At 45.8% G+C, this 26709-nt stretch overlaps 1 protein-coding gene across 1 annotated transcript; it reads right to left on the minus strand.

Annotated features, from left to right (window-relative positions):
* Positions 1-1010: 1010 nt before the first annotated feature.
* On the minus strand, positions 1011-25577 carry Dmrt99b (doublesex-Mab related 99B). Its single transcript, XM_078186294.1, has 6 exons — positions 25308-25577; positions 21698-22046; positions 4307-4429; positions 3430-3704; positions 2525-2837; positions 1011-1336 (listed from the first exon to the last, which is right to left on the minus strand). Exons 1-6 carry the CDS (start codon positions 25575-25577, stop codon positions 1011-1013), a joined length of 1656 nt encoding a protein of 551 aa, XP_078042420.1.
* Between the last annotated feature and the right edge of the window lie 1132 nt (positions 25578-26709).

Below are 26709 nucleotides of genomic sequence, written 5' to 3' on the forward strand. Positions count from 1 at the left end.
CCCTGTAACTACCCTCACGGACAAGTTACAGGGTTAAAATTTTCCACGGATGAGTTTTTATTGGTCAGCTATCGAACGGTATATGACTCATTGAAAAACCTCTAAGGACAGTTTTGACCATCTTAATCGGCTATGCCCTTTGTGCATCAACGAGCGTTTCAAACGTCGGAAAGGAAACTTTTCGAAAGCAATTACCTTACCTGCCGCAGTGAACCCTTTGAACTGCGTGTGCCAGAAAGAATTCGTCGCGCCAAAGATTAGTCGCGAAATGGAACATGTTTGAAAGAATACCAAATTGTTAATACCAGTCCACGGAGTTTTATGCAGAATAAAAATTGTCTTCATTCGTTGCAAAAGACAATTCTTTCTTTCTTTAACTATTTCATCGAACTAAAAGGAATGCAATAGTATTTTTATATTCTCTAAAGGTTTTTGCTGTTTCATATTTAATCTACTCATTTTTCTCATAAATGCATAAAATCCGCAGTCTAGTTAGTACAAAATACATCTGAACTTGATTCAATAAAATTATAAGAAATGTCAGAAATTGGATCAGTAGTCAAAGAGTTCGAAAATGGAAACTATGTGAAAAGAACATAATTCATAATGCATTAATTTCACCTCGGAAGGTAAGTCACCTAGCCAAAGAGAACCGAGATCGTGGAACGATCATTCCTCAACAGCCACATTCATCGAAACCACTTCCCGCAGTGCTCAAAATGATTCCAATTACTCATCCAGCACTTCACACAGTCCTGCAAGTAAACAAACCTCCAGACAGACGAGATCGCATCCCCAAACGTTTCACTTCCCAAACTGCTCTGAAATGTTCGGTTCCTGGTAAGAGAGGCCGAACCTGGGGCCGACGGGTCTCGAGAGGCCGAAGCCGGGACAGATCACCATAGGGGTACGAGTTCCGAAGCAACGCCATTTCGCCGAACGTAGTCCCTCCTCCGGTCGTGCCAGTGCTATTGCAGGTAGGACCAGGTGACGGGCAGCGCGTCGTCAGGTCACTCGGAGTAGCTGGTCTTGTCGCTGGCGTCGTCGGGACTGGTCTCCCGATAGGCGTCGCCGGTCCCGTTCGCGTGCAGGCTCTGATTGGGCGGCTTGATCACCGTGGGCAGGTAACCGGTGCCGGCGTACGGCGCCGCGAGGAACCTGTGTCTGGTCGAGGGGATCGGCGTGGTGCAGTATGCGGCGCGGGTTGCGTACGCGGCCGACACCGATGCCGATGCAGCCGCGGCGGACGCCAGTGCGCCGGCCAGAGGCGAGAACGCAGACTTCGGTTGGAGACTGTCCTCGCAGACCAGCACCTCCATGGCGGAGACTACGTCCCCTGCGACAGACAGCTTTTGCTTTCTTTCTGATTGCGACGACTCACACCCGAACGCTACTCCACTCCGCGGGCACTCCCCGACGATTATCCTTCTGCTCGATCTTTCGATTCGGTCTGATTCCGAGTTGTGGAGCTCGACTACGACCCTTTGCACTCGAATTTTAGACGTAACAGAATTTAGAATAAGTAATTACGGCGAACAAGTGTACAAGCGTCCGTTGGATTTAGAATTCAGCTATGCTTCGTTCGTGCCCGTTTTTATTTTGATTTAAAAAGGCACTTCTACGTACGTGTTTTTAAAGCGCAGATTATATCGAGAGATTAATGATTGCAATGAATAGAAAAACATGATTTACCCAAGAAAATGTTTACTGTGATATTCACAGAAATTAAATCGAAAATGATTATATCAGTAGTGTCTGATTTTCCATTTTGCATAAGTGAAATATCGTAATCAGAAATCATTGGGGCACGGACCTAGAAATTGCGATAATCAAAAGGTCGTCTATTTATTTTTAAGGGCTATAGTTTCTTCGAGTGCAAAGTATTAACTCTCTATCGTAACTCGTTGCATTTTTCGAATTCATCAGGATTCTCAAATTACATCCATAACTCGGAATCTTAGCTAACAAACCAGCCGCTTTAAAATAATTCTGTTCACAGATGTAGACACTGTGTAAAAACCTTAGATAAGACTCAGCCCTAGACTAGAATGGTCAAACAGTCGGACTAGTTACTTAATCCTTTAGACATCTCCCTGTAATTTAATATCGATCATCTCTCTCCGACCAAATGACCAAGAACTTCAACCTGAGTCGAGCTTAGAGACCATTTTTAATTCCTTCTCGAAAGGGGTTTGCGAGCTAACGGATCAACTATTCCTACCATCACCGCTCCAATTCGATTTCATTCAGTTCTCCCAACCATCCTCCCAAAAACTCGGCTCCGCTATATGTTCTAAGTAGGATCGAATTTAGGGTTCCTGTAATTGTTTTGTTTCTAACCGAACACGATCCTCATCCCCGAAAGGGTTCAAAGCTAGGAGCAAACGCGGGTCAAAGCCGAAACCCGAGACCGATTCGGTAGCCGAATGAACCGCGAGACCACGAAAAGAAACTGGCCAACGGTGTAGATCAAATTCTTGCTCGCGAATGAATGCCGCGCGGTGGATCGGATTGCAGGTCCTACCTTTGCACCGGTGCAGCAGAGCCTCGACGTCCGCTCGCCGTCTTCCCGGGAAGACTCTCAGTAGAACGTCGACGGGAGATCGTTGTTGTTGTTGTTGTTGCTGCTGCTGTTGCTGTTGCTGCTGTTGTTGTTGCAGCTGCAGCCCGCAGGTCTGCTGGATGTTCTGCATTTGCATTTGCATTTGGATCTCCCGCGGTTCCGGCATGTGATGGTGGTGTTGATGCTGATAGAGGGCCGGCGAACAGTAGAGCGAGCTGGCCGCCGGACCGTAGAGGGGCGCGTAGGGAGGGAAATGTACTGCCGTCGCTGCAGCCTGCAACGGGAACAACAAATTCCATCTTCCTTTGTTGTCGACTGTTTGCGTCACGGGTCGGTCGAAAAGGTCATTATAGAATTTCCGAGGAGAAACAAATGCTGATGATTCGCAACCCTGATGAAAACATTTTGGTGATCAGTGGCGCGCGGTTAGAATCACGGTGCAAGAAGGATACGTGTACCGACTATCGTAACTGCTATCGTTTTCAAGGTTCGTTACCGATATAGTTCACTAGGTGCCTTAGTACCTTAACTATGGTATGGAACCTTAGTACCAACAATTGGGCAGAATTTTTATCGTCTATGCGTTTCTATTGCCTATACCACCACGCTAATGCTATCACAGTAGTATCACACTCGACCGAATTTAATTTAGAGACGCATCGGTGATTTGCATCTCTCGCGGCATCTCGTGAAAATAAACGTTTAACGTCACAGATATTTTACGGCGGGGTAACCGTAGTCGGTCCATCTTTCCTCCTTACACTGTGGGTAAAACGTGAATTATGTTCATTTGAGTTGGGTAACACGAGCAAGGCTCGTTAGTTCACTGAAGAGGACATAATGGTTAGATTGGGAAAAGAACTCACCGCCAGCGAAGGTAACGGTGGGCTGGGTCTGGGTTGCACGAGGTCCACCGGTTGGAGGGTCTGCTGGGTTTGCTGAGGACTTCCGCTTTTGCGGAGGCTGAGATTCTCAGGCGCCGGCGTGTCTTCTCTCTGCGGCGTCAGGGCTGGCGTTAATGGCGGTGTGTGCGTCGGGCTTTGTGAACCCGGTTCCGGACTTCCTTCCTCGGAATCGTTCAGACTACTGGATCGCTTCCTCATCGTCTCGTTCTCTGACATGCCCACCGACGTCGGCACTCCTATTACGCACACAAAGAATAGCATTGATAGTGTAGCACGAAGCGCTTGGGGATCCTAATTCTTTTTCCGCTGTATACGAGTATTAGGTACTGATTGTATTCCAATATTTCCTCTTAGCTTGAATCGTTACTTCGTCGTTCAATTTTTTATAACCTAACGAAATAACTAACTGTTACGCTAGGAATAAAGTTGTATAATATAGTTGTGAGAATGACTCGTTCTACGAGGGTTAACATTTTCGGATACATTAAAACACTATTTTTGCTGTGTTTCATTCACTGTGTACAGACACTTATAAATAAATAAAGAGATAACGGAACAAAACTGAAGATGATTCACATTCTCACAGGCATAGCAGTACTATCGACTGACTATGTATAGCATAGCAGTACTAACGACGGTAACATAACGCATCGTTCTATCACAAGTTCATTGAATATAGAAAACGGCGAACCAATCTTTCCAAGTCCTTGAATTTACGACCGAGAAAGATTCATTCTCGCAGAAATCGTTAAAGGATAAAATTCTTCGAGATTGGCTCCGCATTGGAAGCATAGAAGTTAGACGCGAGTCGAACGAAGACGAAGAAACGTAGTCTCACCCAATGGACGGTCAGCAAGAAGTTCCCCGCCGGAGTCGGAGTCACGGTCGTCTTCGTTACCGGTGTCGCTCGTGGAGAGCATTGTTCCCGTAGTGCTCTCAGAGATTCTCGACCTCTTTGTGCCTGGAACAAAAACAGGGGGCGTATCGTTCGCATTGCGAATGGACGGGAAAGAAAGAGAGAAACAAAGAAATAAAGAAAAAGAAAGAAAGCACGCATTAATACACGCACAATGCCGATGAAATTCTCCGGCGAGCAAACACTTTGTATTGTTCTACGACGCACGCCGAATTGACTCTTACGGATCCTTGACACCCTTGAAAAAACGTTGTGCATCTTTTATTGCCGGGGGCTCCCCGCGGTGTTTACCGGTCGGCCACGGGCCCCCGGGTCGAGCATTGCACTCTATCCGCCCGGAGCCGTCGCGAACGCCGACGATTATTTCACCGTGAACACTGCACGGCATTTCCAGTTGGCCGTGCAAGTCCACCTATCGCATTTGGCAACCAATAAAAGGAGAACGCCGGAAGAATTGTTTAAATGGCAGCTAGATCGTGTGTCGCGTGGACGATGTTCCTCCGGCATTTGACACACGCTCGTCGTTGATCTTAGCTGATTTCTATGTTAGCTATAAAACAAGTGCAATATGCTGTCGGCGGATTGTTGAATTTATAGCAAAAAGAAACAGTATTTTGACGCTGTAGAAACAAAGATTTGGAGCGTCAATATATGTCTTTTTCGATTTAATGGAATAATTAAAGAAAGAAAGGTATTTTTAAAGAAGACGTAAAAGAAGCAAAAACAGCTTATCCATTTAATAAAATGAAAATAATAAACAATTATCAGACCAGACCCTGAATTTCAAATCCATAGTCTAACTGCCAAGGTCGTGTGTATAATATCAGATAATTTTTACGCGTAATAAAAGCTTTTTGCATCAGGAGACACAGCGGTTAACAGGATGAACACCGCCGATTACCGACGGTGTTCTCGAAAAGGTTAATAAGCATGGCCACAGAGAACGAACCGTTGAACCTGTCGCACAGAAACGCGTCAATTATCCGACTGTCATTAAGAGATTAAAGGACCCTCTCGACCCGAGCCGAGACAAATCCCTAATCGCTTTGGTGCGCCTCGTCCGCTTCCGTGATCCTCTCATGCTTAATTTACGCGGCAACAATATTAACGGGAATCGGCGGGGACTTCCGGGGGCTGAAGGGTGGGCTACGGAATGCAATATCGGCCGGCGATGTTAATGTAACGCGCAGAAAATTCCAGTCGCGCCTTCCGCGACGCGCCTAGGGGAGACTACGACGAGGCTGCGTCTAGCCTCTGCTGCCCGTGGCCGGACGGATTATGAGACAGTTATTAAAATATCATTGTTCCCGGCTGACCCTCACCCCCGGGGTCTCGCGCCGAGACCGCCCTCCCTCGCGCTCGGCGACGCGCATCCGCAAATATTGGGGTGAGCTGCGCGCAAACAGCGACGTGGCCGATCCTTCCGCGCGTGTTACACCCCTACGGCGGGGTCTTGGTATAACGAAGTGCGTGTTTACGGCGTCCTCGAGGAGGGTGAGGTCGCCGAAACCGTACAGTGCCACGGGAGCATGCCCTCGGATCGGCGGTCCGTGTAATATCTTCCTTTCTCGAAACTGATTCGAACAGCGTTTACTGTATAAGATAAGATACTCACGTTTCATAACTCTATTTATCTAAGTCTCGATTTAATTACAGCAAATTAGACTAAAACGTTAGACAATCCCGCTAAAGTTACTATTTTTTGGGGGTCTTGTAATTCTAAGAAAATTTTCTGCACATCTTCTGCGGTGTTAAATAATATGGAATGCGAGGTCTTATAATGGTCCGACGGTTGTTTGTAAAGCGAACGAAACGATATGGCTTCATTTGCGGACAGTTTAATGTGTTGACACTGCCGAAGTTCGCGGTGTTGCCGAAATTGATGATGCAACGAAGGTCTTGCACCGTGTACAGTTCATCGATATTTTACAAGCCGCTCATTACCCATTAGCCGGCAACACGAACTAGCCGAATGACAACGAGCGCGAGACCGAATGTTTATATTCGGACAACGGCTGCGTAATTCCCGTGTTTACATTTCGCAAAGCCGACAATCGGCCGGAGAACGGCATCGTCTTCGCGGGAGTTTTAGGCGGTTCGTCCGTCGGCGTCGGTATCGGTCGCGCCGAGTCGGAAATTTCTTCGCGTAATGGGCCCGAGTTTCCCCCCGGCCGACCACTATTTTTCGGAAAAGATGCAGAGTCTAATGCGAGATCCGGGCGACGGCGCTGTTCAAGTTTCTTCGGTCGTCGTTACCCAGCCCGCTCGAAACTTGTATTTCTGCGGGGACGATTGGGCTCGGGCGAAACGGAAAACCGAGAGCCGGCTCCTCTCGTTTATTTCTTGCAATCGTTATGGTCCTCGTTACCGGGTATATTCGGGGAAATATTGGAACTCGGAAACTATTAACGGTCGCGTTTTTTTTTCTCGCGAGCCTTGCTCGCTCTTGCCTCTGACCTTTGACCAGCGCTCGGATACGCCCGAGGAACTTACTACTTGCACGACGGACGCGCGGAATTGCCATCGAACGGGCTAGGAGACCTTAAACTAATTCACTGCTTAAAATATATAATTTAATGAAGAATGTCAGTGTTAAACTGTTAGCTGTTTTTGGCGAATATACTCGTCATAAAGAAGTGGTTTATGGTCGGATAATACAGAGAATTCAAATAATCAGAAACTCGAAACTTTTTGCTCGGAATATCTTCGCGTAATTTTATAAGATGAAATTATAATTCGCAGTACCAATCACAATTGCAATAGACACGAATAGACACCATTTTTTATTCTTGACAGTTTGAATACCCTTAAATTCCACTTCTGTTATAAATGCACGAAGACCGAAAAAATCTATGCTGTCTACGCACACGTTCGCGATCCGCGGCTTTCAACCCATCGGAATTACCGTGAATAGCACAGTAACTTCCAGCGAAAGATCTCTGAATCGGTCAGAATCGTTTTCACCCTCTTCATGCAGTAGAGGGGGAAGGCAGGAGCAGAGAGTTCGGGCGATTCGATCGGTCGTTGAAGAAGCAAAACCGCCAGTGTACCCGGTTCTCTCTCGAGGTTGTTAGAAATAATTGCGAGAGACCACACGTACACAGAGACCTGCTCTTTCTCTCTCTCTCTCTCTCTCTCATTTCTGAAAGTAATACCGGGATTTCGAGAGTGCCGTTATAACGTGCTGAGGCGTATGCACGTGGCGGGGCCATTCAGCCGTCGGCCATTGCGTGAAAGAATCCCTCGCGGGGGTGCGTTGCCCGCTCAAGAAACTCTGCTCCGGCTGACCGCTCGTTAAAAAGTTTAACCGGCCGTTTATTAGCGGAAGAGAGGACGAGAAAGAAGGAGAACGAGAGAGAGAGAGGGAAGGATGGAGGGAGGGCGAGAGTGGAAGAGAACGAAAGACGGAGAGGAAAAGATCGAGAAAATGTAGCTTCCACCGTGGCGTTCCACAGACCCCCTACCCCCGGCGTCTTTCTTCAACCCCTGAACGCCCTCTCTCTGCTCGTGGGTTCAGTCTTGACGCGCACGCTTCCGATAACAAGGTTGCTTCGAGTGCCACTCTAAGCCGGGGGCTCGTTCATCCCCGAGCAACTATAACAAGTGTCTCGGGGTGTTTGGGTTAATTGCCGCGTTGCTCCTTTTTTCATCTGCAGCGAGGCTCAACCCTTAAACGGTAAGACGGAGACCGGCGTGGCCTGATTTCTTCTCTTCCGTTGGAGATGGAGTAGCGAGAATTTTTATGGAATACCTCGCCTCGTGAATTTCAAACGACGATCGAGTCTCGCCTAATGCAACACCTGGATTGCAATTCTAATATCAATTCAAATATAGTTTGCAATTCGTAAGCAATTATGATCCAAGAACAGTATAAATATTTCTTTTCTTTCAGATACTCAATTAAGTTAGTTCCGGATCATAATTATTTATGAACGGATAACATCGGTATTGCGATTGTCTTTCTTTCTCAAGACAGTACGATTCCAGTGTTTCCATTTACCTGTAGTTGCTATTTTTCAGCACTCTTACAAGTGAAATAAAGGGGGGAGGAAGCAAGGTAACACGTTGAGTGCGAAAATCAACTTTAACAATTATAAAATCAAGGCAGGTTAATTGATCCTTTGAACTGCAATTTCTTTCGCAAATACATTGATTATCGCTTGTTTTTACGTTTGCGAAACTACTTTCTAACGATGAAATATTGAAATATTAATAATAGAACAGTAGAATTTTATTTTGATTTCAAAGGCTTGAGTAACATCACCTATACTTATAAATCTTTGTAATAAGTCTGACGAGGCATCATGGCAATAGATGAAAGTAGAAGAATTTATCGAAAACGTTAGACGAATCAAAACGGGAAGAATTTATTCGAATAACATCTAACTTTGCTAGAAGCTCGTCCGAGTGAATGGAAATAAATAAAATGCTCTTGTACAGAGACGATTTCACAAGAGTGTATTAGGGTCGTCGAGGTAGGTCCGCCTCGGTTCTGTTTCGCGAAACGATTCGCCAAACCGGAACGGATTATCCGGGTCGGTTTTTGTGCACGAGGGATCGCGGCTTATCAATGGCGCGGGGCGAAAGGTGTGAAAACGGAGACCGTCGCGATGCACAGGCTACGCCCAGAAATACGTCGACGATACAGAGAAAGAAAGAAAAAGGGAACACAGTATCGCGATCGGGAGCACCGTATACACGAGCCTCATTCTTTCCGCTTGCGTGTCCCGTATTGGAACTGGATCTTGTATTTCGAGAAGGGTGCGTGCGCGATTTATTGTAATCTCTCCCCTCCACGTTTCACCGGGCACGCACGACCAAACGCGATCTAACTTCGACACGGTGTAACGTGTCCTACGGTGTACTTTGAGAAAGAGAAGCGAGTTAATAAAACTCGTTGTGCCGACGTCGAGGAACCAGGCGCCGGCCCCTCTTTGTAACGTTAGAGGATTTATTAAGAGTTTCCGACGTTCAATGGGGATCCCTTACTGGATATTGTAAGTAAAATGTACACCAGGACGAAAATGGCGGACCACGCGGTTCCGATTGCTCTCGAGTTTTAAACCTCTTGCCCCGTACGATTTCTTAGAAAGTTACGTCGGTTTTAATTTCTGTCGCTGTTTACAATATTGAGAAAATATATTTTTATTACGTCATTATACCATTTTTATTTATATTTATTGTATGTCAATGTTTTATCTAATAATCGAAGAAATAAAATTTGATTTCGATTTGAAAGGAATTCATGATGTCCGTGTCTTATCAATTCTTCAGAATTAGTTTGACACGATAAAAAATTGCGTATAGTCTAATTAATAATTAAGATTATAACTATAATAATATCTAATAAAGATTAGATACTATAACTAATTTATGATAATTATTAATAGCTTGTTATAAATCATTATGACGTTATTATAGCTTGATAAATTACTAAGCTGTTATTGAAATAACTTACTCAAAATGCCCGACAATTATTTTCTGAAACCATCGAAAATTGCCGCACGTTTTAGAAACGCTAGTCCGCGTAGTTTTACCTAACAGTCCACGTAATTTTGCTTCTCGATATAAGGATGTAGAACAGGCGATTACGGCGCGACACGGGAACTTGGAACGTCCTGTACGCGCATCGCTCGGCACGGGGTATTCTTACGGATAAGGACAGGGGATTAATTAGACGGCCGTGGCTGGCTGTACAAGTCCGTGCAGCCACTCTTGACCGATGACAAGACGCACTCGAAGCAGATACACACGGGGCTGGAGCGTGTGCACACGGGCCGCGTTGTTGTAGGTCTACGCCCTAACCCGCCGCCGCGGCGCGTATCACCGTACGGTGGAGACAGACGCGGACAATGGAATCATGCGGGGACAATGCCGAATAATTTAGAATGGCATATAGATATCGGGAGCTTCCGGCCTACGGCGGCGCTGCATAATAGAGAATAGGAGTAATAGGACACAGGCTGCAGGGCAACTGTGGAGGACACGAAACATCCCTATAAATTAGGCTTAGGCGCTGCCGACGCCCCGCTACCCTCTCTGCCAACCTCGATACAACATACTTCTTACAGATTCCTTTAGCCTCGCCCGGTTAGTCAATACTCGACGTTAAAACACTACAAAATCTGAACACATCGAAGCGCGGTCGTCGCGTTGTTCTCGTTTACTTTGCGGTCTTTGTTTCTTTAACCTTTTAGATACTACGCGCCACTATAGTGGCTTTCGCGAATGGCTCGTGCTTTACTCAATTGTTTTATTATTTATTAAAGCAAACAATTAAAGTGAAAGTGTGTATATACAATATATTAAGAAAAGAATATATGTTATTAGTACTATATACAGATATCCGGAAAAAATATATATTAAGAGAAAATCGTAATTTAGTTGCGAAAAGCTTTATTTGCGCAAAATCCTGCCGTATCTAAGAGGTTAATTGAGCTGCTTTGAACTTTGAATTTTGGGAGTGTCGCCGATTCATTAATCATCGCTAAAAGGATGAAAAGTAACGAATAATATTTGCTTCTCCGATCGCACAGTATCATATAATACAAGCAACTCTTTTATATATAATTCATCGGAGACGTTGGGGGGAGGTTGAAATTTTCCCAAATATCTCTGCGGAACGACACCGTGAAAAAAGGGGTGGAAAAAACAGGCGAGTGGAAACGATGACACAGCGTTATCGTTCATCCCGCGTAGGAGAAAAAAATCCGAAAGGGGTTGGACGAGTCGAACAGCAAAAATTCTGGTAATAAATAACCGTTCGAGGCGTTACAGTTCTCACCAGCAGCGTCGGTTGCCCGCGCAACCCCACCGCGGTCTCTCGTTGGTTCTCGACCCCAGGCTAACGCAAGGGTCGTAGAAAGCACCCACTATGAATTATCATTTCCTATTGTTCGGAAGATCGTAAAATAACCGGCTGTTTGCGACTTCGAGCGAACCGGGAGAGATAGCCCAGAAAGGGAGGAGGAGAGGAGAGAGAGAGAGAGATAGAACGATTTCCTTTCTCCTCGCCACGGCAACTCGCGCCGCGAAATAATAGCGAAATCGTGGTAGATCGCCATTCACCCGTGGAAGACACTTCGGGTAAATGGAGAATAGACCTTAATCCTTTTGCTATTGAATGCCATAGTGAGGCGCCCAGCAACAATGCGTCTGTGCGATTAATATTACTTTTATGGAGTATTATATTCGTGAAATAGTTCAATTGCGTTTGATATCTTTTCATGGATATATTTTGTGGATGTTTCTAACATTGTGATTTATGAAAATTTATATTGACTGACATAGTGCTTGTCACGTTAAGGAGTGGTTCAAAGAAATTATTGCTGAATGAAAGTTTGCTGGTTCAGGTATTCCGAAAAAACACTAAACAAAATCGAATTTATATTAATCAATGATTATGTACAGTTTAAATATCGAAAGTATATTCTCTCTTCTAGTCCGTACAATGGGTAATATTAAAATATTTCATTGTTCCTACCGACTAGTGAATCTAAGGCTCGAACATTTTCCTTTGTCCACAATAATATATGTATTACCGTAGAAACTGTACGAAATTTTAATAAATCCAATCAAGCATCGATATAAAACAATATCCAGAAAATAAAGAAACGAACCAACGCTCCGTGTTTTTCTCGGCTGTTTCGATCCAGGAAAATTAATCGTATAGGCTGCAAAGTGGGTTAAGAGTTGAGTGTACCTCCCCTACCGACAAAACGAGACCCGGACAATTGCGTGTGGCATAAACGCACAAAAATTCGCGTCGCAAGCTGTGGACGCGTGCAGCGCCGCGCGCACCGCAGCCGACAATGGAGGTTTCGGCAAAAACTAACAGAAGCATGATGGTCTCGCCACCATCTGGTCCCGTTTAATTCTCTGGTCGGCGAGTTCTCCGGTTGTAGAAGCAAACTCGCATTACACCGGGCCTCGGGCGCAGTAAAATACAACACGACCAACGGAGCCAGCCCCCGTCGCAGCGCCCTTTCTCTCTCCCGTCATTTTCTTTCTCGCCCTCGATCGGTCGGCTTCGCGAAAAACATTCCAGGCCCGATCGCCGTGAGATTAATTAATCTGATGCGACGACGCCGTGAAAAAGCGCGCCACCCCGAGAGAAGCAGAAAGAAAGAAAGAAAGAAAGAAAGAGAGAGAGAGAGAGAGAGAGAGAAGCCGCTAAGCTGCGAAATATTCGCAGTTACCGGCAGCTCTCCGCAATCGGTGCACTCCGATGTGCACGCGGGAGCCGAGAGGAACGCGCCAACCGTGTCGAGAGAGTGAGAGAGAGAGAGAAAAGAGAGAAGGAAAAAAAGGACTCTCATTATTACGTATCGATACGCCCGGAAAATAGCAGCGGCCGACGGATCAGCTGCGCTGCGATGAAAAAGGGAAGGGAAGAGAGAAAAATGACGCAGGGAACCGGCGCGGTCCGCCGCGGCGAGGGACGAAGAAAAGCAAGTATTGAGAGCGTGAGGAAAGCCGGCCGAAGACAAAACCGAAACCAGAGGCTGGAGAACAAGGGAATGGAAGGGCAGGAGGAAGAGGATCGTGCCGGCTGAAAAATGGCGGAGGGAAATAAGGGTCGAATTAGACGATTGCTGACGAGGCTCGGCATTGCTGCGCAGGATTTATTCGAAATTGTTAAGACTGGAAAATCTGAAGAAAGAGAAACCTTAGGGAAATAAAAGGATAGTGACAGCGATACTCAAAGGTATACGTGAAAATATTATGGAGGTATGTCAACCTATTGCTATATCTTTAGCGTTTACCAACGAGAGAAAGAAATAAAATTACTACTTCGCAAGAAATAAAAATAACATCTATACTCGTTCTTTCTGATTCCTCCGTCGCGAGAGACTCCTGGTTGGTGGTTGAGGATTTACAATATTTCAAATTGCAAAAGGGAATGAACATGAGAATTTAATTGTAACAAATTCTCGCGAATTTTCATGCAAAACAAAAATACTTTCCAGCTGAGTTATCAGAAACAGAAATCGAAACCTATTTCGTTGTTATTAATTTTAATACATCGATGAGAAAATAACAGTGTCTGTAAATATTTCCAACGTGTTTGTATTTCCGTGTTTCATCGAGCCATTTTAATCGACAAAAAAATAATCGAGGAAAAGCAGCCTGCGACAACTGCAAAACAGGAGAAAGGCGCTGAACAGTAATGTGAAAGGAACGCAGACAGAACTGAATCGTACATAAGGAACAGATGGGGCAAGTATAATCGAGAACCACTAGGTCTCTATGAAGAAAGGTGAGTTCGAACTAGGAACAAAGAATTTAAAAGTACGAAATCACCGGAATTGGAGAGGGAAGACAAAGTTGAAACTCTATCCGCGCAGGATAGATCCTTGGTGAAATCCATCCTCCCTATACTGAATCGTTCATTGAAATACGAAACAGGACAGTCGAACCTCGATTTAAACGATATACATTCACACAGACAATCATTCTTTCTATCGATCATTAGTTCTGCAATTCTGCTTCTACGATTTTACTTTAACGTTGGTAGACATTGTTCTCATTTACATCCAGCAAAGTCAGGATGTGAGTACGCTGATGGTCGAAAAAGGACGATGAAAGAGGGTTAAAGATCAAATGATTTCAGCATGGAAAAAATAATGAAGAATTTTCTGCGAAATTTTATGCAAAATAACAATGTTATGCACCAAACGCAAGAAACGGGAGCTGGATAAACATTTATTCCCATCTTCAATAATATTAATGATTTATAAATAATACAAACTAATCGTTAAATTTAGTATAGTAATGTCACAGTTTGTGCGTCATTTGCTCGTTTACGTCGGAAAATGTATAAAAGTCCGCAGTCGAGTAACGAGGTTCGGAGTAGTTGACGAAACACTGACGAAGATCAGGAACGAGTGAAAATACCGAAGAATGGGACAGTCGAGCGAGACGGAAGAGAATGGAAGAGATTTCGAAGAAAGGACGAACCGAGACGATGAAAGCGGGATGGAGTAGGAGAAGAAAGAGCTCAGGGAAGCGGAGACGGGAGAGTCAGCGAGTCGGAGAGGTGGCAGAGGTGCTCGAGGGTGCGGCGGCGACAGCAACAGCGAGCAACAGCCCGATCAGTCATTAAATCGTCGCGATTCCCTTTTGTTTCCGGGAGGGGGGTTCGGAATGTGTGGGCGCCGGTTTATCCGTCCGTGTGTTTTCGTGTTGCGCCGGGGCCGAAAGGGGTGCAGCAAAACGACCGGCAGGAGATGTATATACTCCCCGGATGGATTCGATGGGCACATAGGGTGTGCTAAAGAGCGCGAAAAGGAGCGAGCGAGACGGGGGCCGTGGGACAGAGAGGGCACGGGATCGTCGATGCGGTGGACGGGGGCGGAAATGGAGTTGCCGGGGGAGGAGGAAGGACAAAAAAAAAAAAAGAAGCGAAGAGGGGAAAGGGAGAACGGTGGAGAGCGATCGGGCGTAACGTTTTTAATTGTTTCGCGCCCAGCCGCCTTTTGTTTCGGCGTTTATGCCTCGTAAACGGTTGCTGAACGCCAACAGGGGCTACGGGGAGGGCACCGGGGTTCCACCTCTGACCCTCTCTTCTTTTCACCTTCCTACTCTCCTGCCGACTTCCCGCCCCGCGAACCCTCTCGGCCACCATACCGACAGCCTTGTCACACTCCTTTCCGCAATTCCGCGCCGCGATACTCGTGGAAAACCCGAGACGACGCTCGTTTCTTACGCCCCGGCGCGCCACCGACACACCAGGTGCTTACCAAATTTCTCCTTTGGCGTACCAGAGCTTTCCGAGCTACATTCGCCAGTGTCTTCCGAAGCGCCTGTCGATCTTTCGAATCGGACATTCGCTAGAACTGCAGTTAGATCGAAGATTTCGTGTCTATTACATTCTCTGTGGTCTACTATCCTGTAACACAGTCGATTTTTCCCCGTTGAAAAAGAATTCCCAATAAAGAAGAAAATAGTGGAGTAAATACTGTGAGATGACCTTGCTGCGCCTTTATTAGAAATAATATTTATATACTCGCATTTATTTAAAAATAAACAAAATAAAATATTGAAAGAATGTAGTACCTCCTGTTCGGTAAATATAAAGTGAGTTACGCCCGAAAACAAATCAAAGGCACAGCAATTGTGCACCTCACTGTAACTAATTTCACTGCACTAATGAAATACACTTTTTGAATGAAAACTCGTCCCTGAAAATGAGAATTTCCGTGAAACTCCACAGCCAATAGAAATAATCTCCACTCCGACATAGAAACATCCGACTATTGCACGACGGACAAATATGATATTCGAGACGTGGACACGCAAGATCGAAATCTCTGAATATACGAGCAGCGGTATCAGACCCTATTGAAGTGCCATACACCGGTATAGGTTTCATCGATGTTGTTTCGACCGAAGTGAATTCACAGGGATTACACGTTTGATCGACACCAGTGTCGACCGTCAACAGCGTCAATTGACACGGACCCGACCCCGGCTGTGTGTACTTTTGCTATTGAACAAACCACCGAGTATACTTCCTATCGTTACACATTGTTGACGATGCGCACGACTCGGTGAGTGCGTATACATTGAGCAAAATTATTGTCCGCCTGCGTTGTCGCCGGTGGCGTGAACGTAACTCGATTTTCCGCACCATTTTTCCCTCCATTGGGTGCGAAATAATTGGCCCTGACGATAGATTAAGAAACACTTTGTTCCATTGCTATTCACCCTTTGCACTCGAGCGGCGACTCTGAGGCGCCATTAAAACTTATAACAATAATTCACTAGAACATTCGCACACCACTTTCTTTCTATCCGAAAAAGAACCATGTGAACTTTTTGGCCAATTTCACTGTATATAGTAGGAAGAAATAAAACGCAAGGATTTTAATGGCTGCTAAAAGTTCCGACTCACAGAAAATAAAATAATTGAGAGTTATTTTTACAGGAAGCATGAGACGACGCGAAACCTAATACAGGCCACACCAACCCGAAAGAAGCACGCGATCGTCGGCCCAAGGCCTATTATAGCAGAAGAATCATAGCTCTCGCCGAGTTTGCGATAAACGATACCTTTCGACTTAATTAAAGAGTGCCGGTCGCGCAACTGTTCTTCCAAGGGATGTAACAGAAGAAAGAAGCCCCTGCCGCGGCTCAAGTACATATTTGATTAACCGCCGCTTCTTTTCTCCGCCGGGGCCAGAGAGGGTCGCTCCCCCCCGACTTTCGGATAATATTTTTTCGATTGAGAGCGAAAGCCGATCCCGGGCCGGCACAATTGCCCGAAAAGAAAACCATCGAGGATGAATATAAAACACTTCGCGATTACCCGGGGATTTCGTTTTTCCCCGTGCTTTCTTCCATTTCAATCCGTTTCATTCCCCGCGCTCTCACCCCTTTTCTTTCGTATGAATGACCGCTCATCGAGAATCCGTCGGCTCGCACGGATCCGCCCGGACCTGTGATGCAAAGACACGATATTAACCGAGACTTCTATTTAAAGGATCGTTTCACCCGTCGGGATTCACCGGTTACAATTTTATCCGATACCTTGTGACCGCTGAACCCGCCAGACAACCTCGCGTTTCCACGAAGCAGTTCTGCAATAGCTGCTTCTTCTTCGTCAACTACGTAATCATAAATTGACGAATAGATTCAAAATACTAATCTTGTCGTTAATCTCAGAGATGAAGGCAGTAAACGCGTGGTACAGTATCCGCGCAAATTATTTCACGAAGAAAGAAACGATCTTTCTGCACAATTTCTAAAAATCCTTATCTTCATTGTCTCTGCGAAATCTCTAGCCACTTCGCCCGGTGCGCGTAAAATTTACAATCGAGAGCCTAATGCAACAGCGTCCAACCCTCGTCATGTCTCGGAGTCGTCCGCAAACGCGGGATGGCGGAAAGTGTTAAGAACCGTACGATTCGAAGGATTTCCATGGACGGGCCTCGATCGAGAGCATAGATCCTTCACGGATCACGGCCGAGCAAACGTTCGCGCAGGATAGAAAGGGGACGCTGGCCAGGAGTTTTGTTCAAACACACTTCGAAACGTGCTTCCAACGGCGGCGATGCACGTGTACGTGCATTCGAAGGAGAGGCTACACCTATGCAAATAGACAGAGAGCTGGTCTAAGCGGTGCTGTTCGTGGCCGCGCGGTGTTCCGCGTACCGGTGCCTGACTCTTTGCAAACAATGTAGCCAGGCACGTCGCGAAAACATAAGTAGCCGCCGCGCGGTACGGACGGATATTCCCATCTGGCCCCGAGTGGCCAGGACTTTAAAATATTCGAGTCGCGTTTCGCGAATCCTTCTTCGCCGACGGCGAAATGGTAGGCCAAACACGACGGCCTCTAGTTACGTTGGTGACACGAAAGAGCCGAAGCCTTGACTCGATCCCCTCGGGTCTATTAGCGCTCGAATGGGCCAGAGTTTTTCTACGGCCTGACACATTGACCCAAGGGTGTTTGACCAGCTTTATCAAAGATATTTTCCATATTTCGACCAACGATGAGCCGCTTTACACAATATCGTGTCGAGTTTTGTAATAGACGGAGCCTCGAACCGTAAAGATAGTTTGGAGACCAACGAACTTTGAATCGGGAGTCCTTGCAACATTCGTGGTCGGAAGATCAACGTGGGAGGTACTTAAGATCCAATACTACGGATCAGAGGCGAAAGAATTGACCCCTTCGGCATTTGTTACGCAATCTCGATGCTGTAATGTAAACACACGGTTGGTCCGCTGTCGCTCGTATCCTAAAGTAACTCTACATTTCTACAGTATCGGATTGACAAGTGGCAGTAAAATAGAAACCGAATACTGTGTATATGGTAATTTCAGTTTGTGAGCAAATTTTGAGAAATTAAAGATAATGTATAATTTATGAAAACAAGATTATGGTTATTAAACATTCCATGGCGCGAGAGCTAAAAAGATGTGTGCAACACAGAAACTTCCAACGAAGGAGATCGTATGTAGAAGCTCCTAAACGTCACGATATCATCAGCCAAAATGTAAGGGAGCGAAGAGAGAAAGAGAAAAGGAGAGAGGGAGAGAAAGAGAGAGAGAGAGAGAGAGAGTACAGTACGAGGGCGAGCGTACACAGTCGAGTGAAATAATTTCCTGGTGTCCTCCGCAGCCACGAAAGAGGAAGAACGGAAGCGAACTGGTCTTTCACAAAGTTTCTTGGACACTCGAAGAAGCTTCTACTGTGAGAAACTGCCGGATAATGGTCCCCGTAGACGAAGGAGACCGAGCGATCCTTCAGGATAAAGGGTGTACCGCACACGTACATACAAAGGGACGTTCTTCCGCTCGCGTGTGTAGCAGAGGAGGGGGGGCTCTGCTCTACAAAGCGTATCCTGCCTACTTCACGAAGGAATCCGCTGGAAAGACCAAATCTCCGCGTCCTCCTTTTCGACGTAATGACTGCGGTGCACGTATCTGCCCCTTTGATACGCGAGACTGACATGCGTGCCATCCAAATTGGCCCTGGACCTATCCCCGCGGACCGATAAAACTCGTCCGTTTTCACCAATTGTTAAACTAACCTCTTCGGTTTCCCATTTTCGTCATCTATAAAATCTGATAAATTTTATACAGATATATGAACGCGAACTGCGGCTACTTGAACGCAAAGTTGCAACTAGTGGAAAAATCAAAGGACTCCTATTGTATGAAAAGTGTATAGAAGACGACTTTTCAATATTTTAATGAACTGTCAGGTATCAGAGAAAAGACAAGTAAGTTAAAATATCAAAAAATTGGTTTTTCGCCATCGTGACCGCTGTGCATCCGGTAGAAATCATAAGTTACCAGAAACGATATCAACGTTGAACCCTATGGGCAGCGCATTAATCCTTTTTAATCCGGTAAGAGGCTTGGACAATCTAAAAGGGCAGCAGATTCGGTAGGGGCGGAGCGCGGGATGCGCGCGTACAGTACAACAGGATCACATCCAGGAGACGCACAATACAGGGTATCGCCGGGATCTCGGTGGATCCAGGGCCGCGAGGAAGAGAGCGAGAGTGCATCAACCCTCTCCTGTCGGCGGGCTCCGGGATCTTCTCCGGTGCCAGCAAGAATACAGAGATCGAGCAACCAACAAACCGGTCGTGAATCCCCCGCGGTGCGGTGGTAGGCACTGGCCCGAGAAATTCAATTACGGCTAAACTTCTCGACTGAAGACGCGCCCGCCTCTGTACACTACTGTAAGCACTCTGTTTCGAAGATCGAACGGAGAGACATCTTGTGCACTTGCGACCCTCGACTTTTCAGATGGGGTGGCCGCCGGGGGGTCTCGACGGCGAGGGGGCCGCGGGAGCGGAGGCGGCAGAGACACCGGGCAACGGGAACAAGAGGAGCCTAGGTGTAATTGAAACCGAGTGAAATCGAAGTTTCCATCCCCTGACGGAAGACTATCTCCGCCTCTCTATCTCTCTACGTTCCTCCGTCCTTCTCTCTCTCTCTCTCTTTCTTGTTCTCTTGCCTCGAGATCAAACCAACGGAAAGAAAAAAACGGTGAAAAGAATTTCTGTCGAATGCAAAGCTCGGGATATCGGGAAATGTTAGGAAGTATTGTGCATTGTTTAACTTTTGCTGCGCTGTAGGAAGCTGCCGACTTCTCAGGAGAAAGTACAATGGTGCTGAGATCGCTGCAACGAGTCGGGATTTTAGCGTTGCAGCTTTTTGAAGAGGCATATGCTAGAAGTGTCTTTCTCCAATTAGTTTCAAGCAATTATACTGTCGCAAACTAAACAGTATTCTTTTTAACAGTTACATCTTACCGTAACGTTCCGAACGTTGCAGTAGTCGAGTGTCTCGTCGATGACATATGACAGGGATCTGGCTTTGGTTTATTTTCCCTGCAAGCGTAAGATCGTAACGTGACAGCAGTTTCAAGAGCTAACGGGAATACGGAGATGCAACTAATCGTGGAAAGACCGACTAAGTGGACACCACTGTACTTACAATTACGCGGAGACCTCGGAAGCTTCGACTAGTCGAGATAGAACCGATTACAGACGATACGCGAAAGAAAGCAGAACGCCTCGAAGCGTAACTATAGAACTGTTCCCCGCGGAGTATTCTTTTCGCGTAGGCTCCCGGCGACCATCATTTTTCCAATATTCCGCGAAGCTGTAAAACGAGCAATGAAAATATGGCACGCGACCAACAGAGACGAGACAGAACGAGAGAGAGAAGGAGCGCACACGCGTTTAGCACGCATGAGCTGCGTATGAGTGGCCATTAGGAGCATGCGTGAACATACACGGCTAAATAGGGCAAGTGGCCAGAGACCATAATGTTAAGTAAATAATGGCCAAACTCGTGGCCCCTTATTATACCACTCGAACCAGAAGTCGTGCACTCGTTAGTGGCGGCTTTTAATTCTCTCCGTGTTCAACCCTTCGCTCCTTTCCGGGCTTCTTCTCCTTCCTGGCTCATTCTCACCCTCCCGTGAAGTGCACGCGCGTGCCGTTTCTCTACCATGAAGAGCGGACTTGTGCTTCTTAACGGTACCAAAGCGGCGCGGCGCGGCCCCGTGGACCCACCTGTTCGGTCAAGACCGTCACGATGGTACTTTCGACCGAAGAAATATCGAGGCCCATTCTTATCCCCGGACCAAGCTCGTTCGATACTGATCGTGCGCAGGGGTCCCGATGCTTTCAGAACAGAATCAGCTACTCATGGCACTCGCGTGCTCGATAAGGGCTTCTGGAGAGGAGGGATCGCCGGACAAGTGTGCGACACTCGATGATAAAAGAGATCATTTAGATATCTGATATTGTTATCTTAATCTGTGTCAATATTTTCAATCGTAGGGGGCAATGAATTGAGTCACTCATTGATTAAAGATTGCAAGGTTTTCCTGCTATCCACTAATCTTTCATAAACTTAGTTCGTGGAATTTTAATCAATTTCCTTAAACTTCCACATTAGATTCTTCTTTATGGGAAAACCAAAATTCAAATTGTACTACATTATTACAAATGAATTAAATCCTCAACATGGATAATGTACAATTATGAATTTTTAACAAGTAAAATGATTTATCGAACATCCCTTATAGAAACTATTTCATAGTTGCCTTATACCCTACAGCACCGTTTCCACAGATTAACTCATATTAATCTGATCAACATCTTTCACGGTATATTCTACAACGATTATAATTCTGACGAGCGAGCAAAAAGATATAAATCAGAATAATTAGTCCTGCAGGTTTTGTACGTTGATCTGCTCTGGGTCGCATTAGAATTATGCGGCGTCGTTCTCCGGCATTTTACTCCGACCATCCAATCGGTGAAGAGATCGCGAACTTACCTCCAATTCCACCGACGATCGGTTCCTGCTTCTCGATCTTGGGCTGCCGGTACTCGTCCTGCGGCAACCTCTTTCGTTGCAGGAGGCCGCAGTCGGGCTGCTGATGGAGTTGCGTTTGAATGTGTGCGGCCGCGGCCGCGGCTGCGGCTGCCGCCGCCGCTGGAATTGCCAGTCCGGCCGGACTGGCAACATGGCCCGGGTGCGGGGGTGGACTGCCAGCTGGCGTAGTTGCGGTCGCCGCGCCGGGGAGAACGGGGGCGGTGGTGCAGCTGCCTGCATTGTACTGCAATTGTAGGCCTAACTCGCGCGCCTCGCTCTCCTCCTGGGCCTGCTGCCTCCGTAACGCGACCTACGGATTATGCCCCTGGTTAGCTAATTGGAACCTTGAAAATTCTTTAAGGGGGGGCGTTCGCTTTCTTACGCGTCGGGTGCTGGTCGACATTTTGGTATTTTATCAACCATCATTTCATTGAAAGATCATAAAACGTTATTCTCTTGCCGGCTCCGTTGATGTTGCAAGATACAAATTATCTAATCAAGATATTCCTGGTACTATGTTCAGTTACAAGTTACCACAAGTTGCAGGGTATTTTTGTTTTATTAAGACTTTGCGAATGTTTAAATGTCACAAGAATCAAACAAGAGCCGTACGATACATTTTGTCTTACTAGATCATTTTGGATTTGTGCATATTACAAGAAGTAACCGATCTAAGAACCTCCTGATATCGTATTATGTTATAAGCTACTCTGAACAGCGCGTAATCTTCTGTCTTACTAAAACTCCATTGTATTTTTTCGCATTGCAAGGAGCAAGCTATCTATTGAGAAAACTGCTTGTGTACTATGTTAAGTTACAAGTTAATGCAGTAGGCAAACTTGTTTGCAACTGCAAATGCAGTTTTCTCGGAACATTGTATTTAAAACGATGTTCACGGTAACCACAGCAAACATTAATTTATCGTCGAGCAAATATTGCCACAGCTTATGGTTCGGTACGTTGTATGTTTAGTTAGTCGTCGAAGAACTGATAATTATCCGGCAATTAGTTACATTAGATTGCTTCGCTAAAAAATATCTGTACGTAAAAATATCTGCAAAAGAGCTTTAATTTCTATTAACCTTTTCTTTCATTCGTATGATTTTTATCGCATAGCGTCAAAAGGCAATCAACAAGTAGTTGGGAAGTATTTATGGGGCATTCATATTATTGTGAAAAATATGCGTGTAATTGGAAATTTGTCTAATGAATTATATCCGCGAGGCAATTGGAAACGGGAAAAAGAATTAGCACGGCCTTGTGCCGACCCGATCGCACGCCACCGACGGATCGCCAGTTTATTTAAATGCTTAAACTTAAATAATGAGCAATCACGAGAACATTTTGCAATTTGCATTAGATATAAAGAAATATTATTTACTCCGGTGTTTTGGTACCAAATTGAACTTTAATATCCATAGACTACTGCCGACGGCCGTCGCCATCGCAAAGACATAACCTTGACGCTGAAGCAATTATTTGTACAAAGAAAATAAAAAGATTTAGAATGCAAATATCTATAAAAATCGTTACCGATTCACTTATAATTCACAAAAAGAAGCAAAGTGGTGTAACAAGGAATATTGCGTACGATAATCATAAATTAAATTAAAAGGAAGCGTACACTCGCGTAAATCGTTCCAATCAACATATCTACGGGATAGTATTTTCGGTTTAAATTGGTATAAACATTTCTGATCGCTTATGGTGCTCTGAAATCGTTGCACCGCGGGCGGGCATATTCATTACCGATGCCAATAGAGAGAATGATTATTCATTAGCCTTTTAACTCTTCAACTTCTGCACATACACAAAAAGAACGTTTTAGCCGCGAATAAAATTCGACTTCCGATTGAATGGAAATCAATCTCGCGGGGCGTATATCACAGGAAGATATCTCGACGGATATGGAGCAGGTGCAATTTACGCGGGGGCAATGATATCAAAATGATGCAATAAGAGGGTACAAGGACCGGCAAATCAAAAACTCGAGTGGGTATAGTGTTACGATCTGGCGGAATCGATTTACGGGGTCCGTAATTTCATCCGCGGTTAGGTCAAAATGCCGAACGGGAAAATTAACGCTCGATTATTGCTGCCATTTTACGGCTCATTTCATATTCCTAGATGGAATAATTCATTCTCCATACAGGAAAATTATTAAATAGATTATATACTCTTCGGTTCTAATTTACCTTTTAAGCTAACAGACAAATGGTAGCGGTAAAGCTAGCGACGGCAAAGGATTTCTTTGCTGTAATTTACTATGTAAACAGGGCTTATTTTCTTGTTAGATCGAGAAACGGAAGAACGACTGAGAGAAAAAGTCGCACGTTCAAAGAGACCCTCTCGCTGATTCTAATTGAATCAGTTCACACTTCCTTGAACCATTTCACGAAGCCATGGGAGAGGAAACGACACTCACAACTCACACCCCAAACGTATACGTTCGCAGAATTTTTCTACAAGTGTCCTACTAGTTGAGTGTTATTCGCTATTTCATTAATCATCTCTATTAATCGTTTTTAAATAGTAAAATGCCCGATTCAGCGTATTAGTGATTGTATCCGTGAAATATTAATGTCTCAATATTAAAAACCCAATTTAAGGTACACGATAAAATTCAAACATTTCAAAGTGCAAATTGCTTGTCATTAACAACTTTATAATTTTCCGAATACTTTTCGAATACTTCCGTTACAATAACTACTTTAACTATGAGGTTATGTCACTCACTCTTGTGTGCCGTTTTCCGATTTATATCAGTCTAACTATTAATAGGTTCGTTCTGACCAATCTAATTACATCTCTAACTACCTTAAATCGGTCTAACTAAAATAATTACTATTACTGTAAATATCTTTTTAATATAAACTTTCAATACTTACGGCGGTAAATGTAATTGACAAACGTTCTACAATTAGCGGGAAACTATTAGCGACTCTTCCGAACACCCATTCGATTCTCGAACCTTATTATACAATCGAACACTTCAACAAGTTGATACATAACCTTCTCATTGCATCAAAAGCTCTTCCTTCGTGACAATTCGAATGTCATTAAGATTATACGAAGAACAGTTACCGAATACCTTGTCTTCTTCATTTACAGTTATTTTTCTCTTGTATTTTATATTCCACGGTTGTTACAAACATTCTAGTAAACGATTCCTCGAGGCGAAAGAAAACGCAGCAACGGTCACCTTTTTCATACGATTAATCGAAGTCTATCAAGGGAAATCAAAATTAAACCATGATTTTCTTCATCGACTAAAGGATTCTTCATTTCAGAAATATTATCTAACTGCTGTCAGCCCTTACAGATTTACAATCTTGTATTTTATAAAAACATAGTTTGCTCATGACATACGGAAGAAACTACTGTGAGAACGCAATAAGCGGAGCCTGCAATCATTAACGACATAGAGCTAAAGTTTCGTCACTGTTAAGGTCTCACCTCAATCATAACCTATACTGTAACGTTCCTAGACATCTGCTACACACGGGCAAACATACAACGTACAAAAATTACGTATTACTCGACTATTTAATATGCTAACAAACTACATTACCTGGGCAGCCATGACACGTTGACGCTCGGCGATGAGAGTACATTTCGCACACACGCAGTCCCGCCAACGACAGTACCGTTTGTGGCCCTTCAACGCAGACACGACACCGTGGTTACGGCATCTCGCGCACTTCGGTGTCCTTTGGTATCTCTCGGCACTGGCACGAAGGAAGAACGCGGCCGGAAGCACGTGATGCTGCTGCTGTTGCTGTTGATGCTGCATCAGTTGGCCCACGTCGACACCAAGCCCGACACCCCGCGGTAACGACATCGTGTCGCCGAATCGAACCGGTTACCGTGCGTACGAAACGGGAAGAAACAGAGCGGAACGAGAACAGAGATCACTGAACAAGAAACGGTCAACAACGGTCACGGATAGACATCATCGCGAACGTCGGCACAGTACCGGAACAGCGTAATCGCGCGACGATCACGGGGGACAGTCTCCTTCGGCCGAGCATAGAGCCCAGTAGTGGCCACTGACACGCATCGCTCTCATCCTAACGAAATCGATCACTGCCGGTAGTAGTCTCTCTGGTCACCGTCGACACATCCCTCGAGATCACGACGTCGACGATCGTCCACGAATTCTCCGTTCGATCCAGTGTTGCAGAAGGGGGACCAGACTGTATACTATTGTCGAGAATCGGCGGCCGACAGGATCATCCACACACGCGATCGTTACTCGGCGGTGGCGGTGACGCAGGGGGGAAGAGAGAGAGAGAGAGGGGAGGGGGGCAAAACGATGCCTGGCAGTAGCGAGCGCGGCCACACGGGTTCTTCTTACTTCAACCGAAGAAATCACATTTAACGCCGTTCGCTGGAAACTCTCGAACCGGCTCCGTGGAGCGAGCGAGACACTGGAGGTAGGTGGTGACGGCGACGAGCGCGCGGCGAGGGGAGGGGGAGGTGGAGGCTTCCGAGACTATCAGCTGGAACGCGCACGCGCCCACACGACGAAATTTCTACGCCGACGAAGAGGAGCGACGGCGTCGCGGCGGCACCACCACCGTTCGTACGGGTGTCGGGGTACGAAATGCGGGATCGGGCTGACTCCTGTCGCGGCACTCTCTCTCGCTCTCCGGCATTGTCAACAATTGCAGCATCCCGGGGTGAGTCGATTCAGGTAGCGCGGAGAGACAGAGAAGCTGGTGGTGGTGTCGCGGCAGCGAAGAGGGAGCCCTGAAGGCGGTCGGTGGCGGAGGAGGTGGGGGGAGTCGGCGCGGCGGCCTGGAGGGGGCCGTCGATCCTAACCGCCGCGCCGGAAGGGGGAGAGGGCGGAATGTCACGGAGGATCCTGGAAACCGGGAACGAGACCGAACGGAGGGAAGGAAGGTGTGCAGGAAAACCGTGGAAAGAAGGTGGAAAAGCGAGAGCAGAAAGAGAGAAAGAATCGGAAAAGA

Source organism: Augochlora pura, chromosome 7 (assembly GCF_028453695.1).
Source record: "Augochlora pura isolate Apur16 chromosome 7, APUR_v2.2.1, whole genome shotgun sequence".
NCBI lineage: Eukaryota > Metazoa > Arthropoda > Insecta > Hymenoptera > Halictidae > Augochlora > Augochlora pura.

What these genes read in the sequence shown, in the direction of transcription:
- Dmrt99b (XM_078186294.1), bottom strand. Translation starts at nt 25,577, where the DNA reads ATGTCGTTACCGCGGGGTGTCGGGCTTGGTGTCGACGTGGGCCAACTG. An exon ending in GATCGTCGGTGGAATTGGAG is followed by an intron (nt 4,430 to 21,697) that starts GTAAGTTCGCGA and finishes TTTTTGTTCCAG; the next exon opens with GCACAAAGAGGTCGAGAATC. An exon ending in CACCGTTACCTTCGCTGGCG is followed by an intron (nt 2,838 to 3,429) that starts GTGAGTTCTTTT and finishes TTCCCGTTGCAG; the next exon opens with GCTGCAGCGACGGCAGTACA.